Genomic DNA, 17,273 nt, shown 5'->3' with positions numbered 1-17,273 from the left:
TGTTTCAAATCTGCAATAGAGACCATGCCCATATCATGCTTAAAAGTAACCTTACACATAAATGGGCTCCCCAAGTCACAAATTGTATGTAGACCATGCTCACACCAAGCCTACAAAATGTAAAAGAATGCACCCCACTTGGCATAGAGGAAAATACACCACTTGACACATGGGAAGGCTTACTTTAAGCAGCTTATGGCTGAAAGAGCAGCAGATTACTACCAGCAAATTAATGTTCTGGTCCACCTTCAAACACAAACAGGCCACCTTATTCAACTAGGAGAAACGTTCTCACAATTCAAGTTATGAAACATAATAATGGAGTTAGATCAAGATATAACATAACAATTAACGAATTGAAAAATAAGTGTCAACACTGGAATGAAAGTAGAAATGATATGACAAAAAACAATGGATTGGATTGGCTAATCGTTATCAACTTATCATATAGTGTAAATGAAGGTTCAAGGAAGAAAAAGGAAAAATAGAAGGAAAACAGAAGTAGAGACGGTAAGGAAGTATTTGCTCTTTTAGATGGTTGAGAGTACAGCTTGTGTTAAGCAGGATACAATGACCTTCTGTTACCTTTCATGCTTTTCAACTTAAGGGGACTCCATACCAAGTGTTTCCGTTGTAATGCAACTACTGTTGGATGCTTTGGCTTCCACGAGCCTGCTTGTGTCGGAGGACTGCCCATAAATTTCATGCTCCTTGAAGCAATTGGTGTTGCCTCGACTGAAGTTGCAGCTGCTCCCGCTTCCTTAAGCTGCGGCAATGGGGAGTGCACCCGTGATGTGCGCCATACCCTTTGTCGATCCCAGACAAATGATTGCCTGCCCATCACCCGGTCACTTCTTAACCGAGCAGTGGAGCTGATGAGTGGAGTTGCAGAATTCGGGTTTGACTTGGAAGGGAGGGTCGCAATTGAGGCCCGACGTTTAGGCTGAAGAACCTGATTTGTTGCTGGAGGAGGCCTGACAGCAATGGAGCCCCTTCTTGCTTTCAAGATTGTCTTTGTCTTGGTTGCCGTCATTGTTGTTTTTGATATGTTTTCTTTGTTATATATGGTTGAGCCTGGGAGAATAATAGACGAGGAAGTGGAAATACTGGTCCTGGGAAGTGGAACAGGAGATGGTGGAGGCAAGAAATTGGTGATTCTTCGGAGAGGAAGCCTAAGTTTTGAAGGACCCAATGGAGGTCTTTTGTCTCCTATCGTCTTGTGTTCTTGGCTTGGTTCTGATAAAGCTGCAGGCCTAGCAGAAACAGCAGCTAAAGCTCTAGTTTCCTGTTTCAGTCTGATTTTCCTCTCTTCTTCCAATTGGTTCTCAAGATCTCGAACCTGTTTAGAAATTCCAGGAACAGAATGGCTTTAGGTAGCTGCTTTATCTTCAAATGAAAATGCATCATCATCACTATTATTGTTTTGTTGTTATATGGTTCATTTGTTCTTGAAAGAAGAAGCAGTTACAGCATGAAGCATTTCAGCATAACTGCATTCTTGAAATGCACTTCTCAAGTGCAATCAACCACCAAAACATATCTCTTCCTTTTAAGCCAAAATCAGAAGATCTATTTCCTCACTGAGAGGCTTTATCTAGAAATTGCCTTGTGACACATGCTATCCATACCAATTACCTTCTCTTGGAGATTTCGGCAGATGTGTTCCCTAGCAGCAAGTCGTAATTGCAAGGACTGCAAGCTATCTTGCAATTTCTTCGTTTCCTTTTCATCATGCTTAGCAGCTCTTTCTGCCTGTTTAAAATTCTAATTATGAGCTTCAGCAGCATTTGACCTCAAAAGAATAGTTGTTGGAAGATAAATTTTCTTGCATACCAGTTGCTTATACTTGATAAGCTCTGCCATGTCTGCCTGCTTGCGAGCAGGTCCATGTTCAATTCCTCGGACACGACTAGCAAAATTAAGAGAGCAAAGTGTTTCACCCAAATCTGAAGCACTTGGGCTGATCTGGACAAACATCAGTGTCTTGCAATCTCCTCCTGCAGTTCAAGTTCCAGTGAGTTTTACCTTAGCTGGAATTCTATACAGAAAAGGTTTTCCTGTTGCAAAATTTTCCTTTCTTTAGATTAAAGTTCAATGCAGTTAATTTCCTGCTGGTTACACAGTTGTCAAGATTTCAGAACACGAAAAGCACAAAAGAACTTGAGAAGGGACAGTATTCACTCCAAGGAAGTAAAATACTACAAAAATTAAAGAACCTCACCTAAAGAGCTCTGCAGCATATGAGTGAGTTTGGAATTCCTGGTTTAAGTAAAGAACAGAAACAATGAGAAGAGTGTAATGGACATAGATGCATAAGAGAGGGAGAGAGAGATAGAGATATGCCTGTATGGAATATGTGCTGTCTTGGATGCAAGAGCAGAGATAACATCCCCAAGTGCTGACAAGGATTTATTTATGAACTGAGATTCCTTCAACCTTTCACCTTCAACTTCAATCCTCCCTATACGTTCACTTCCAGCCAAGTCCACCAGCCAAAGGTGGCTCTTTGTCCGCTGACCATTTATTAAACTCTCTCCCTTGACAGTCACTCGCAACAAGCTAGAACAAGGGACAATTTTGTGGTGAAAACAAAATAGTTGAAAGAAACAGTTCAATGATTGTAAGATCATTGAACATTCATTATTCATTCTGATATAGGAACGTAACTGGAAATTATGAACATAGATCAAGTTTTCATACAGGCTATGAATTGTCTGATTTCTTTTTCTATCTTTAAAAGACATTCAATCCAGCCAGAAAAAAATAAATAAATAAAGGAGTCTACCTGTGAGAACGACTGCTAAGCTCATTAGCATTAGTCGATCCAACAGATCTAGCTCGACTCCCAGACTTGAGCAGCTCCCACACTTCATCCGTACTATGTGCGCAAGCTTCAACAAGTCCCGGGACTTCTTGGGTTCCATCTGCTGCTTGCTTTATCTCCAACCTTCAATGCCAATAACAGGATATAATAAATATCATAAAATAATGAAGAGAGAATTATCCAAGCAAACCAATTTCTTGGACTTATTGTGTGCTTGTTATTTTCTCCAAACCATTCTCTTTCAAACATCATAATACCTGTTTGATTTTCTCTTGTTATCTCTCGCCAAAAGGGTCTTATAAATTTATAATGGTGCCAATAGTTGTTTCAAACTATAATTGTTTGTTACGATAGAAAAGAGAACGCAAAAAAAAATTATTTATTTTTGCATCAGGTGCAAAAAAGAAGCTGGTTGAGGCTGGAGTTGAACAGAACTTACTTTTTAGCAGGTTGGTTGGAATTCTCTACCAGGAGGTCTCGTATCTTCTCATTGTAAACCTCCAACATGCTTACAAACAATTCATATCTCATGACACAGCTCCTCTCATTTGAAACCCTGAATAACTCCTCCAAGGTTCGATAGTTAACACCCCTATTTTCAGGGGTTCCCTCCATGGTAAATGTTTTCCCGGTACCAGTTTGTCCATAGGCAAATATACAAACATTGTATCCATCCAATACTGAGGTTACTATAGGTGAAGTTTGCAAGAAAACAGCCTCTACATATTTAACAAGCAGATGATTAGAAACTTTTTTCTTTTTTTGTTTTTATAGTTAGCAAACAGATGATTAAAACTTAAGAAGTAAAAATATATTAAACAAGTAAAATAGTAAAACTCGCTGAGTTACCTTGGCTGTCCTCAGGCCCGAATACATGATCAAACTTGAATTGCTTTCTCGAAGAATCAGAGGAAATGATCTGTAACTCATTGTCCTGAGATGAGTCAAAATCAACTATAGAAGAAGACCCATTGCCAATTTCATCTTGGTTCAATGGTCTACATCTGCAGAAAACCCTTATATTCCCTTTAAGCTCAATAACTTCATTATAAAGCCGCTTCCGCTCAGAAGACTCTTGAATGTATTTCTTTTTCAAAATTTCACATTCTTCATGGTACTTCTTTTTCAAATGTTCGTGTTCAGAACCTAATACAAATCAAAATGGAAAACAAATTATTAAAACCCGCTAAAGAATAGGAGGGGGAGGGCAAGATGTGGCAAAAGGAACATACTGAGGTTCTGAAGAGCACTAAAAACCTCAGAGCCAGTAAAAGGATCAGCAGTGATGCCCTTCACTTCATCGCATAAAACTTTATGTTCCTTCTTCAAAATCTGAAACAGATAGAAGATCTGAATAGACAACTACAAAGCAGAGCAACGAAATTTATAGTTAAATTGGCTGTCTTAAGTTTTCAGACTTGAAAACATTACCTGGATTTTGTTGCTCAATTCATCAATTTTCTGAAGAATTGGAAGAGTATGCTCTTCATCAAAACACTTATCTGGGGTTCCATCCGAAATATCAGTCTCCTCCATTGGAGGAGTATTTCCTCCAATTTGTTCTGAAAATAATTTCAAAGAGGTCAAGTTTGCAATGGCCCACTTGGTAGCCAAAAATATTGTCGGAAAAACGGAAAACTCTTTAATTTGAATTTCTTTTTTTCTTTTCCTTCCAGGAAGGAGGAAGGATAAAGAACAGAAAATGACTTAAACTACTTGAATTAACTACTGTAATTTGAACTTAAATTAACAAAAAAACAAAGCATCCAGTCAATGTTTCTCTAGAATCGCACAGAATATACAGGGAAAGGAAAACAACAAAGAAACAAAGAACTATTATGGTTTGGCCCCGAAAAACAAGAAACCATAACCATCACTATCTTGAACTGCTGAAGAAAACAGATCAATTGACAAAAAAGAAAAAACAAAAATGAAACAAACAAATATGCATCGCAAGTTGCAGTCCCTAGGGTTTTATCAACAGCCATCGTGTCAAAATTCATTTCAATTTTCCGACCAAAACCCACAACTAAAAGGAAGTACAAGAACAGTCTAACCTGCTTGACAATTCGAAGAAGACATGGCTTCGTGACTTGAGAAAATGTGATTGCAGTTCTGGGAGGGGGTTCCTGGGGTTAGATCTAAAAGAAAAAACACAGATTCGTTAAATTGATTCCACTACATGGAGACAAGGAACAATTATATGCAAGAAACACCCCAACCAATACATACGCGTGTATATATGCGTCCGCGAACATATATACATATATGTAAGATACAGAGAATTACGTACCCTCCATGACTACCTCAAAATGCAGATCTTGGAAGCTATAAAGTCAATTTAGATAGAGAAAGTAGAGGGACAGAGAGAGCGTTGCTTATGAAGAAGAATATGGAATTGAAAGCTAAAACGTGAAATACAGAGAGAGATAGAGAGAGAGATGAGTTTCGATTCTTAAGCTTAAACGGTCGGGGAAGGGGGTTATGGCTCGACTTGGAAGGCTTTTTGAACTGAGATGCAATCCAAGCCGTTCGATCGGTGTGGTTTTCCAACGGCTATAATTTTGGACCAGAGGAGCGCTTTGAATTAACGGGCTACCCGAGCCCAAAGAGGCCCAGCCCACTGGGCTTCCACTTGCCACAAGGCCCAAAAAACACTTGGTACCCCCGTCGCAGTGGTAAAGCATTTAAAATAAAATTTTATATAGAATATTAAAATTTGAATCCAGTATTTTGAAAGACAAATTTATCGATAATATTTAATTAAAAAATAATAATAATGTTGAAAGACAAGTCTTGTAACATAGACTATACTAAATATTCAATTCTGAATGCATATAGACTGTGTCTGTAATTGAGTTTATTCGAAAAATGCATAAAGGATGAAGGTCATTCACCCTTAGAGATTAGTCGGATAAAGCTCAAACACCTCAAATAGAAAATACTTGTATTTTTTAGATAAATTACATGAACTTTTATTAGGTAAGCTAAATTTAATTATCTTCCCTCCATTTTGATAAATTACAGAAATTGTTCTCATCGTTAAACACATAAAATATGAGAAATATTTTTACTCATGATTTTCTCCACTCTCTAAATACAAAAATAAAAAAATAATAATTGATAACAAAAATTAGAGGTGGCATGGGTTTGTGATGAACCCGATTGAGATTTGCAATATGATTAAATTGTCACACCAACAATTAATAGTAAGATATAATGACAATTAATAGTAATTGTTATATGTATTTCCCGCATCACTCTGCATGGGCCAGACTCGGTCTAATAGACCGGCCCAATCACCCAAGGCCAAGAAGGCCCGGACGACCTCGTCAAGGAAAGTCCAGCCTCCACTAAAGATCCGAAACTCGTAAAATGAGCATATGGCGAGCTCCCGGTAATCCCCCAACGAGCTCCAAGCAATCGACTAACGAGCTCCTGAAATATCCTCCAGATCGCTGGCCCATCCAGGTCGCTGATCTAAAACCTCCAGCTCGCATGAGTGGCAAAACTGCTGAGAAGTCAGAGGTAGGGTCCGATCACTTTATCTGTAACAGCCCATGCCCCTCGTAATGAGAATCCCACTGAAGGCGATAAGAACTGTTTGTCCCCCATTATACAATCACTGTATTTTTATATATTATCTAAATTGTAAAAGCCCCTCAATATAAATGGGAATCAAAGAGACCATGAGGGGCAAGGACGAAAAGAATAATCAGATACCGCCACTCTGAGAGAATAATCAGACGGCGGCCGTGGACTAGGCATCGTTCTGGCCGAACCACGTAAAAGATTCTGATGTACACGCTTGGAATTTTGGGGGGGGGGGTTTCCTTCCTTTTCGGTATTTTTTGGATTGACTCACCGCGGCCCAAAACGAATCACGGTCGGCCGAAATCGAACGTCGACATTTTGGCTCTAGAGGAAGGGGCCGCTCTGATCAATAGCCATGGCTAGAGGAAGAAATACTAGAAGTTCCGAGGCGGCGGTCGACCCACCTGAAAATCACCACGACCGACCACGAGACTTACCACCAAATGGAGGACCCGTTGCCCCGACAGCCGATACTCCTTTGCCGCCGCCCGCCGGAGACGCTCCCGGCATACCACCACGGGTCCCTGTCCAGCCTACTGTCCAAATCACCGGGACAGGGACGATCCGGGACTAGCAGCAGCACCAGGAAGCATTGGAGAATACGGTAATGCAACTCGCTGACGCGGTCAAAATTCGGCCCAAGCTCAAGCACGGGCTGTCCACGACCCACCGGCGCCGCCTCGCAGGGTCCGCCAACCGCGGGAGGAGAGACACCCACCCGCGGAAGAGGATATCGGGGATAACTATCCGTCCCCAATTCACCGCTCCCCAGTCCGAGAAAGAAGCAGGCGATCGCAAGCCCAGCAATCAGTAGGACCGGACTCAACTGTGGAAGAACTGTATCAAAGGGTGCGACAGCTGGAAGAACGACAAGGAGTCCGCAGCCAGAATAATGGCCGTGGGGATAGGACGCCGTTCACCAGAGAGATTGAGCTCGAACCCCTGCCCCGGAGGTTTAAGGTCCCGAGCATGCCACAATATAATGGGGACAGCGACCCTTATGATTACCTGGATGCGTACAACGTGCAAATGGATCTACAGACAACCAGCTCGCTGGCTAAATGTCGCGCCTTCCCAGCAATCTTAGGAGACATCCCCCGAGCTTGGTTCAGGAGCCTTCCGCCTCGTAGCATCAACAGCTGGGAAGAGTGCCAACAGAGGTTCCTTAACCAATACAGGGCTCTAAGGAGGCAGCTCGCGCCACCTTGCCACCTCGCCACCGTATTCTAGAAAGCAAACGAGCCACTAAGGGATTACATCGCCAGGTTCAGGCGCGAGGTGAGCAACGTCGAGGATCCCTCGGATGAAAGTATTCTAACGGCGATCTCCGCCGGCCTCCGAAAAGACGGAAAGCTCTACGAGAGCATCTACCGAACCCCGGTCAAAGACCTGGGGGAATTCTATGAACGAGCTTCCAAGGAAATCCGATGGGAAGACGCCTTCGGGACGAAGAAACCCGTCGGGTCGAGAGAAGAAGCTGGGGGCTCCAGCCAGAATAAGAGAAGGCACAACGGAGACGCCGGAAGAGAAGCTCAGGGGGAGCGCTTGAGCAATGAAGTGTTCAAGCGAGCTCGGAAGGCAGAGGGAGATGAGCGGCCTTGTAGATCACAGCGCTTTGACAGCTACTGTGCCCTGTCAAACCCCCAAGAAAGGATCTTCGCCATCGAAAGGAACAAAGAGGAATTCGGGAAGCCCAACCCGTTGAGAACCCCAAACAAATTCCGAAACAAAGAAAAATTTTGCGCATACCACAACGAGGCGGGTCACAACACCTCGGAATGCTGGGCCCTAAGGGACGCCATCGAAGATCTGATAAGAAGAGGTCGCTTGAAAGATTACGTGGTGCGGTCGACTAATCAACCAAGCCAGCCGCCGGTACAGCAGCAGCCTCCCACCGATGATGACCAATCACCGGCTGTACGAACCATCTACACGATCCATGGCAGGCCCTACCTCGCTGGATCCTCCCACAAATCCCGCGACAAATACATACGAGAGGCCAACCATGTCTTGCTAGCAAGATCGGGCGAACAGCCGGTTCCCGCGAAGCGGCCTAGGGGTAACCCAATCCCAGAAGATGTTTTTCTCGGAAGAAGATGCCAGAGACGTCTATTGGCCGCACAACGACGCACTCGTTATACGAGCCTAGGTCGGCCATTCCGAAGTGCGAAGGATAATGGTGGACACGGGCAGCTCGGTAAATGTAATGTACAAAGCATGCTTTGATCAGATGGGTTTGGGACCGGAACAGTTAAGCTCGTCCCCAGAGCCACTCTATGGGTTCACGGGGGACGTAGTGATTCCCGTCGGTCGGATCAGCCTTCCCCTCACCATCGGGGATGCGAACCGCCAGGTCACTACTTTGGCAGAATTCCTAATAATTGACTGCCCCTCAGCATACAACGTCGTACTCGGAAGGCCGGCGATGAACGACCTGGATCTAGTCACTTCAACCAGGTCGCTTACGGTGAAATTCCCGACCCCCGACGGTGTAGGGTGTGTACGAGGCGAGCAGCACCTAGCAAGACGTTGCTATGAGGACGCCCTGAAAATGGGAGCAAAGGGAAAGAAGGTAAATATCATCGCAAAAGTCGGCCCGCGATCAACCGGCCGATGGGAGGACCTGGATCCACGCGAGGTCGACTGCGAAAAATCCACCGGTCCCATGGAAGAGCTCGAAGATATCTCAGTCGGCGAGGCAGACGAGGAAAGGCACCTCAAGCTAGGCAAGAGTCTAGCCCCCGAGGTAAAATCCCAACTTACAAATTTCCTTAAAGCTAACCTTGATGTATTCGCATGGAACCACGAAGATATGGTGGGAATCGCCCCAGAAGTCATGTCACACAGGCTCAACGTAGATCCAAGCTACAGGCCAGTGCGCCAGAAGAGGAGGCCAATGACTCCGGAGCGTTATGTCGCTCTTAAAGAAGAAGTGGACAAACTCTTGGCAAATAATTTCATCAAGGAAGCCCACTATCCGGTCTGGGTGGCCAACCCGATCCTAGTAAAAAAGAAAAACGGGAAGTGGAGGACCTGCATCGACTTCACCGACCTGAACAAGGCCTGTCCTAAAGACAGCTTTCCTCTCCCCAGAATCGATCAGCTCGTGGATGCAACGGCTGGTCACCGCCTCCTCAGTTTCATGGATGCCTATTCAGGCTACAACCAGATCCCCATGAACCCCACGGACCAAGAGCACACCTCGTTCATAACCGACCGAGGGCTCTATTGTTACAAGGTCATGCCCTTTGGATTGAAGAATGCTGGCGCGACCTACCAGAGGCTGGTCAATACGATGTTCGAAACACTGATCGGAAAAACCATGGAAGTATACGTTGACGACATGCTGGTAAAATCCGAGCAAGTGACGGACCACGTTTCTGATCTAAGAGAAACGTTTGGAGTCCTCAGGAAATATCAGATGAAGCTCAACCCGCTCAAGTGCGCCTTCAGTGTAGCCTCTGGAAAATTTCTTGGGTTTATGGTAAACAACAGAGGCATTGAAGCCAACCTAGAAAAAATTAAGGCTCTGCTCGACATGAGGTCGCCCATAAGAAAGAAGGAGGTGCAAAGCCTCAATGGTCAGGTCGCGGCTCTGAGCCGTTTCATTTCAAAGGCAACTGACAAGTGTGCCCCGTTCTTCGAGCTTCTAAAAAAGGAGAAAGACTTCAAATGGACAGAAGAATGCGAGTTCGCATTCCAACAACTAAAGGAGTACATGGGACGGGCCCCATTGCTCGCCAAACCTAAGGAGGGAGAGAGGTTGACCTTGTACTTAGGAGTATCCCAACAGGCTCTCAGCGCGGCCCTCGTTCGGGGGGAAGAAGGGGTGCAGCACCCCATTTATTACGTCTCCAAAAGCCTAATCGATGCAGAAACAAGGTACGCACCAATCGAAAAATTGGCTTACTGTCTAACAGTGGCATCAAGGAAGCTGCGACCCTATTTTCAAGCTCATGAGATCGAAGTCCTGACCAAATACCCATTGAAACAAATTCTCCAAAAACCAGATACCTCAGGCCGCTTACTAAAATGGTCTATTAAGCTTGCTCAGTTCGACATAAAGTACAAACCAAGGATGGCGATAAAGGGTCAAGCGTTGGCAGACTTCATTGCCGAGTTTACTGGGCCAATTGACGAGGAGCCGGAAAACCTGAAAGGACCGTCCTGGGAGCTATACGTCGACGGATCATCGAACGAACAAGGAGCGGGAGCCGGGGTTATGCTAATAAGCCCCGAAGGTCACAAAATCCTCTGCGCCCTGAGGTTCGGCTTTTTGGCCACCAATAATGAATCCGAGTATGAAGCCTTATTAGCAGGACTCCGCCTGGCAAAGGAAATACGAGCTGAATTCTTGGAGATCTTCAGCGACTCTCAGCTAGTTGTCAACCAGGTGCGGGGAGAATACTAGGCCAGAGACACGAAGATGGCAGCATACTTACAGAAGGTACACGAACTTTTAGCCACTTTCAAAAAATATGAAATGCATCAAATCCCCCGTTCCCAGAACTCTCATGCGGACGCTCTGGCTCGCCTAGCAACTGCCCGGGACGCAGAATTCTTGGGGGACATACCTGTCGATTTTTTGGCCACCCCGAGCACGGAACAACGAGATGAAACGCTACTGATCACGGCGCCACAAAACTCATGGATGACCCCCATCTTGGAGTATCTGCAAGACGGGAAACTACCGAAAGACAAGCTGGAAGCACGTCGCCTGCGAGCTTAAGCCGCCCGATATTGCATCTACGATGAAAGACTGTACAAGAGGGGGTTCTCAGCCCCGCTCCTGAGGTGCATTAACGGCACCGATTACCAGGCTGTGCTAGAAGAAATTCATGCAGGCCACTGCGGTAATCATGCAGGGGCACTCTCTCTGGCACAAAAGGCCCTCCTACAAGGGTTTTATTGGCCCACCGTGAAGCAAGATGCCATAGAGACGATCAAGAAATGCGAGAAGTGCCAAAGGTTCGCCAAGGTTCCGCGAGCTCCGCCAGCTTACCTGCAGCAGATGAGCGCCCTTGGCCCTTTGCCATTTGGGGCATAGATCTAATCGGGCCGCTCCTCACGGCTCGCGGAGGATGCAAACATGCCATAGTGGCAGTTGACTACTTCACCAAATGGGCAGAGGCAAAAGAGCTCGCACAGATCACCAGTGTGAAGACACAAGCTTTTACATGGGATAACATAATCTGCAGATTCAGAGTGCCACAGCAAATAGTAACGGACAACGGAACCCAATTCACCAGTGAGCAATTCATCCAATTCTGCGAGTCAATGGGGATTCAAAAGAGTTTCACCGCCGTTGATCACCCCCAGGCCAATGGGTAGGTCGAAGCAGTCAACAAAATAATCAAGCAGACCCTGAAGACAAAGCTTGAGGCTAGAAATGGGGCCTGAGTGGATGAACTGCAAACAGTGCTATGGACCTATCGGACAACAGCCCGAAGCAGCACTGGAGAAACCCCATTCTCAATGGCGTATGGGTCGGAGGCTATGATCCCCGCTGAGAATAAAGTGGCCAGCCACCGAAGGGCCACCTTCAGCTTAGATCGCAATAACGAGCTACTGGCGGCTAATCTGGACCTGCTCGAGGAATCAAGAGATGTAGCTCGCGTGAGGATCGCCATTTATCAACAAAGGGTGGCACGATACTATAACAGGAAGGTTCGAATCCGACGTTACAACGTCGGAGATCCGGTACTACGCCTGGTACTGCCAGGAGCACGAGCGGCAAGCGATGGCACCTTGGGTCCTAACTGGGAAGGTCCATTTATCATCAAAGAAAATTTAAATAACGGAGCATATCATCTGGAAAACATGGACGGTCTCCCTCTCCCACGAGCTTGGAACGCAGAACACCTTCGTCCTTACTTCAGATAAATGTAATCGTTCTTGCCTATGCTCCGTCTTTTCCATTACGAATGACTTTCATGATTTTGGTTAGAATTTATGAACTTTCATTGCACTTTATTCTTATTGGTATTCGATTGAATGCCCCCATAACGAGGGGTTGAGAAGCCATGGTTTGCGAGCCGAGGCCTAAATAACCTAGCCACGGTGCTACGATCAACGGCTTAACCGAGCATTCACCTTGGTCCCCCCCTCAGGTCGTGGTTTGCGAGCTGAGAACCAATCATCTGGACTTTATGTCATGGTTTGGAACCTACTGAGCAACCACTTCCACAAGTAACCCCGAGCTTGGGTTCGCTAGTCGAGGTCCTTTTATCTTGGCTTAAAGCCATGGTCTGGAACCTATCTGGGTGTTCCCTCTTAGTTCAAATAAAACTTGTAGAAGCCGCTGAGTGTTAGCTGAGGCCGTAACGCGACCTACCTGGACACATATCCTGGCCGTATAAGTCAACGAGATAACAAGCCATGGTGTGTTAGCTGGGGTCACTCTATGACCCGCCTGAACATATAACTTGGTGGTACAGGTTGCGCTTTCACTAGCTAGGGTCCTCCTATCTTGGCTTAAAGCCATGGTCTGCGACCTACCTGAGTGTTCGCTCCCAATTTATTGAAAACTTATTAAAGCCTCAACATGCCAGCCGAGGCCATGGCATAATCTCATATCCTAGCAAATTTTGCGTATTGGACCCTATCAGCTGAGGTCCGTCTTAACTTGGCTAAATAAGACCATTCGCGACCTACCAGGCACACGACCTATAACGAGCTTCTCAGCCATTACATGTTACACGAGATCACAAGGCCATCCGACTTTACATATATCTCGGCAAGGCTCTCGTTATTTTGTCAAAATATGCTGAACGGGGTTTCCTGGAAATTGCCTAAGTATGAGTGTTCGCGCTGATTATTACAACTATCATCGACGAGCTAGTTAAAGAGCGTTAGTCTACGAGCTGATAAAATTCCGGATCTACCTGGACCTATGTTCGAACAGTTCGTTATCAAGTTACATACTCAAAAGTTTCTTATCAGTAAATCTTTCAAAAATACGGGAGCCTTGTTGAAATGATTTTCAAGTTATACCATGAAGAAGTTACTTTCAAGCCACCTCATCGAAATTGGTTCAAGAATCGTTATGCCAAAACCTCGTCAGAGTTAACTTGAGTTCGCGAAGAAATCTGAGGCAACGTGCACAAAATGCCAATTTTTATTATTAGATGAAACTCACGTTACAAAAAAAAAAAACATACATGTGGGAATCCTAACTAAGAGGGGCGTTTGGTTCTACAGGATCAACCTCGATAGGGCGAGCTTCAGTAGATAGGGTCGGCTGGAGATCGACCTCGGCAGCCCCGGCTGGACAAACCTCGGCAACCTCCACAGGAGGCTCCTTGGCAGTCTCACCAAACTGAGCCGCGGCGACCCCGAATAGCTCGGCCTCGACCTGAGGAGCTTGTGTTGCGACCAAAAACGAGTCAAGGGGACTGGCATCGTCAGCATCCTCCGCGGCCTCGGCAGCATACCGAGCCACCTCCTCGACAGCCTGCGCACCAAAGAAGGAGAAATCCATCTCAGGATGGTTCACCCAAAGGGTGTACAGAAATGCCGAGCAGGTGTCGGATCTGGTCTCCCTACGCACCGCGTCCATCCGCTCTCCGACCTCCGCCCTTATATCGTCAATGGTCCTCTTGGCAAGCTCCTCGCATCGGACAGCACGATCATCCGCCCATGTCCGCTCTTCCTTTGCCGCCCTAAGCTCCGCCTCGGCTGATTTGAGTCGCTCCTCAGCTCTCCGCAGCTCCGCCTTCACTCCATTTAGCTCGCCGGTGAGCCTGGAGTTGGCTTGCTCCCACATGTTCTTCGACCTGCGAAGCTTCTCGTCGAGGTCTTTATTCTTCTGGACCTCCATCCTCAGACGCATCAAGCAACCCTCCACCTCCTTTTGAGTGGCAAGGAGCTCGACCTGGAGATCTTTCTTCTCGTCCGAGAGCTTCATTATTTCGGCCTTTTGGGCGTTCTTCTCGTCCTCAAGCTTCGCTATTTCAGCCTGACGGGACATGCTCACCGACTGAAGCTGCTCCTCAAAATCTTTGTACTGAGCTCGGAGCTTCACGGCAGCAAGAGAAGTCTGCAAAAGAAGAAACGTTAGCTCATTAAAAAAGTAGGCTAGGAAACCAAGGTACGAAGAATTCCCACTTACCACCAGGTTGTGACGGGCCACAAAATCACAAAGGGGGATTCCCTTTAACTTCGGGTCGTCAAGGGGCTTCGAGTTTGGACCCAGGAAGTCGGGCACGGAATCCAGGAGGGGACCAACAAAGACCCCTCCTGGCAGGGCCTCCACTGCCAGCTCCTTCTCACGGACCCTGACCCGTTTGGCCCTGATATCCTCCCCCTGTTGCAGCTGGTCTGATCTCCGTTTCGAGCTGGCGGCAGGAGCGTCTCGAACCTCCACTGCGACCTCCTTCCCACGGGCTCCACTCGAACCATGGTTTCGGGAGGCAGGGGGCCGATGCCCCAGCTGCAGATGAGCTTGCTTTGGCTGTTGGGGCTGACAGGGCAGTGTTCTTTGCCGCTGCTCCTGCTGCCCCCCCCGGCGGTTGTTGGGTTTGCTGCTACTGAGGGCGTGATTGCGGCTGCGGCTGCTCCGACCTGCCATCCCGCGAGTTATAGCTCGGGGTCATGGAGGACGTAGTGCTCGACCTCGCCCTATGACGCTTCGGTTGGAGGAGCTCGAGATCAACCATATTATCGTCTTAGTCGGCTTCCCCTCTTGAACTGTTCGGTTCAGCGACCTGCAAGCCGGAAGGGAGAATCTCCGCACCCAAGTCCCTGAAATGATCTCCCTCGATAGTCTCGGTGCCAAGAGGAGGGGCGAGCTCGTATTCGGGAAGTAGCTCGTCCGAAAGTTCAAGAATTTCTGAACTCGACTCCGTAGCCACAAGTTTGCCAAGGATATCAGTCTCCTCGGCCGATAAAATCGGTTTCTTCCCCCCAAAATCTGCATCAAAGCATGAGCAAGTTAAAACAAGCACTCTCGAAACAAAGGAAAGATTTATGAGAGCTCATATTCTCTTACTAGGGGTCAGTGCGAAGCTACAATTCCTAAGTAGAGAAAGGGAAGGGCAAGACACGAAGAACCAACTGGACTTGTAATCGCCCACGTTGGACTTCCCCTTTGCTTTACCCTGAGGAAGGGCGGCCTTGTACGGGGAAGGACGGGCCGCCAGGTAATACAGCCCGTCCTTGGCATTTTTGAAAGAAAATAAAAATCTTATCAGTTTTGGCGAAGGGAGAGGAAGCTTGTTTATAAAGAATAAGACGGCCAAAGAAGTGAGTTGGGCATACGAATTCGGTGTTAGTTGGAAGGGGGCGAGCTGACGTCGTTTAAGAGGGCAATAAGGTACGAGGCTACTGGGAACCTAAAGCCAGACTCGAGGTGTTGGGAGCTAATAGCTATGAAATTGGCTGGCGGGTAGGCTGCATGGGAGCTCGAAGCAGGGATGTATATTCGGCAGGTCCTGGGGAGACGAAACTCCTGAGCACAAGTCATCACCTCGTGAGGCTTGGCCTTGGATGAGAATCTCTTGAAGACCGCAAGATCAGCACTCCCACCAGCGATCTGATCTTGAACCTTCAGCTCGGTTTCCCGAGAGGTCGGGACGGCGACCTCCCTGCTCCCCGAGCTCGCACCCCCAAGATTTTGGCCCTCCATAATGAGACAATCTTCGGAGCTCGAAGTGTCGTTTTCTCCTACGATATAATTGCAACGCTTTTGACCTGAACTTCCACGGTGTTGGTCGGACATCTACAAAGGAAAAGAGAGAACAGTCAGGTCGCAAGTCGCGAACCAGACCTCAAGAAACTAGAAGAAAAACCCTAAAACGTCCCCTAGGTCTTCCAGGCCGAGTGCTTCGCAAAAGGGGTACCGCCTAGGGCGGAGGGGCTGCAACCGCAAGCCCGGTGTTCCATGAAAAGCTAATCCTAAGGTCATTGGACCCAAAGGCCCAGCAAACGCCAAACTGAATCGTGTCGTTTCTCCAAAAATGAGAACAACATCGATCGACGAAGCCAGAGAAACCACTGACGGCTAACCGACGGTGGACGGCCTCACAAGAAGAAAAAGAAAGTCACGACAAACTTACCTAAAAGCTGCGCCTGACGTCTGAATGGAGACTTGTACCAAGCACCGGACGAGAACGGCAGACGTCTGAATGCACGGCGATAATGGAGGCCTCGAGAGAGAAAAGAGAAAGCAGGGAGGCAAAGGTTTGAGGGAGTTTTCAAAATAGCGTGAAAGAAGAAGCGGGTGGACACTCCCCACTATTTATACTGACGGCCTGGTCCATCCCAACCGTCGGATCGAATGACGACTTATCACATGCTCCGCATCCAGCGACCGCACAACAGCTTGTGGGTCCCACGGGCATAATCATGCGCAGAAATTGGAAGGGGGCGCGCATTAAATGCGCTGCCGACAAAGCGTGCTGCGTGGAACGACGAGACTTAAAGTGATTGGGCAGAAGTCGGAGGGATGGAAGAACAGCTGGCACGCGTCAGTTCCCAGCGCGAAGATCGCGCCGCGAACTGGGGGGCTTATTTTATATGTATTTCCCGCATCACCCCGCATGGGCCAGACTCGGTCCAATAGACCGGCCCAATCACCCAAGGCCAAGAAGGCCCAGACAACCTCGTCAAGGAAAGTCCAGCCTCCACCAAAGATCCGGAACTCGTAAAACGAGCATATGGCGAGCTCCCGGTAATCCCCCAACGAGCTCCAAGCAATCGACTAACGAGCTCCTGAAATATCCTCCAGATCGCTGGCCCATCCAGGTCGCTGACCTAAAACCTCCAGCTCGCATGAGTGGCAAAACTGCTGAGAAGTCAGAGGTAGGGTCCGATCACTTTATCTGTAACAGCCCATGCCCCTCGTAATGAGAATCTC

General features: G+C 47.1%; 1 protein-coding gene across 1 annotated transcript; it reads right to left on the bottom strand.

Annotated features, from left to right (window-relative positions):
• Nucleotides 1–397: 397 nt before the first annotated feature.
• On the bottom strand, nucleotides 398–5,285 carry LOC127801189 (kinesin-like protein KIN-14S). The gene is made up of 12 exons (XM_052336096.1): nucleotides 5,118–5,285; nucleotides 4,882–4,965; nucleotides 4,256–4,386; nucleotides 4,057–4,156; nucleotides 3,674–3,970; nucleotides 3,264–3,543; nucleotides 2,786–2,947; nucleotides 2,344–2,559; nucleotides 2,222–2,259; nucleotides 1,834–1,997; nucleotides 1,636–1,752; nucleotides 398–1,339 (listed from the first exon to the last, which is right to left on the bottom strand). Exons 1-12 carry the CDS (start codon nucleotides 5,122–5,124, stop codon nucleotides 557–559), a joined length of 2,379 nt encoding a protein of 792 aa, XP_052192056.1. The 5' UTR covers nucleotides 5,125–5,285; the 3' UTR covers nucleotides 398–556.
• Between the last annotated feature and the right edge of the window lie 11,988 nt (nucleotides 5,286–17,273).

The sequence above is a fragment of the Diospyros lotus genome, chromosome 5 (assembly GCF_014633365.1).
Source record: "Diospyros lotus cultivar Yz01 chromosome 5, ASM1463336v1, whole genome shotgun sequence".
Classification (NCBI taxonomy): domain Eukaryota; kingdom Viridiplantae; phylum Streptophyta; class Magnoliopsida; order Ericales; family Ebenaceae; genus Diospyros; species Diospyros lotus.
This window is presented reverse-complemented; position numbering and strand designations above follow the sequence as displayed.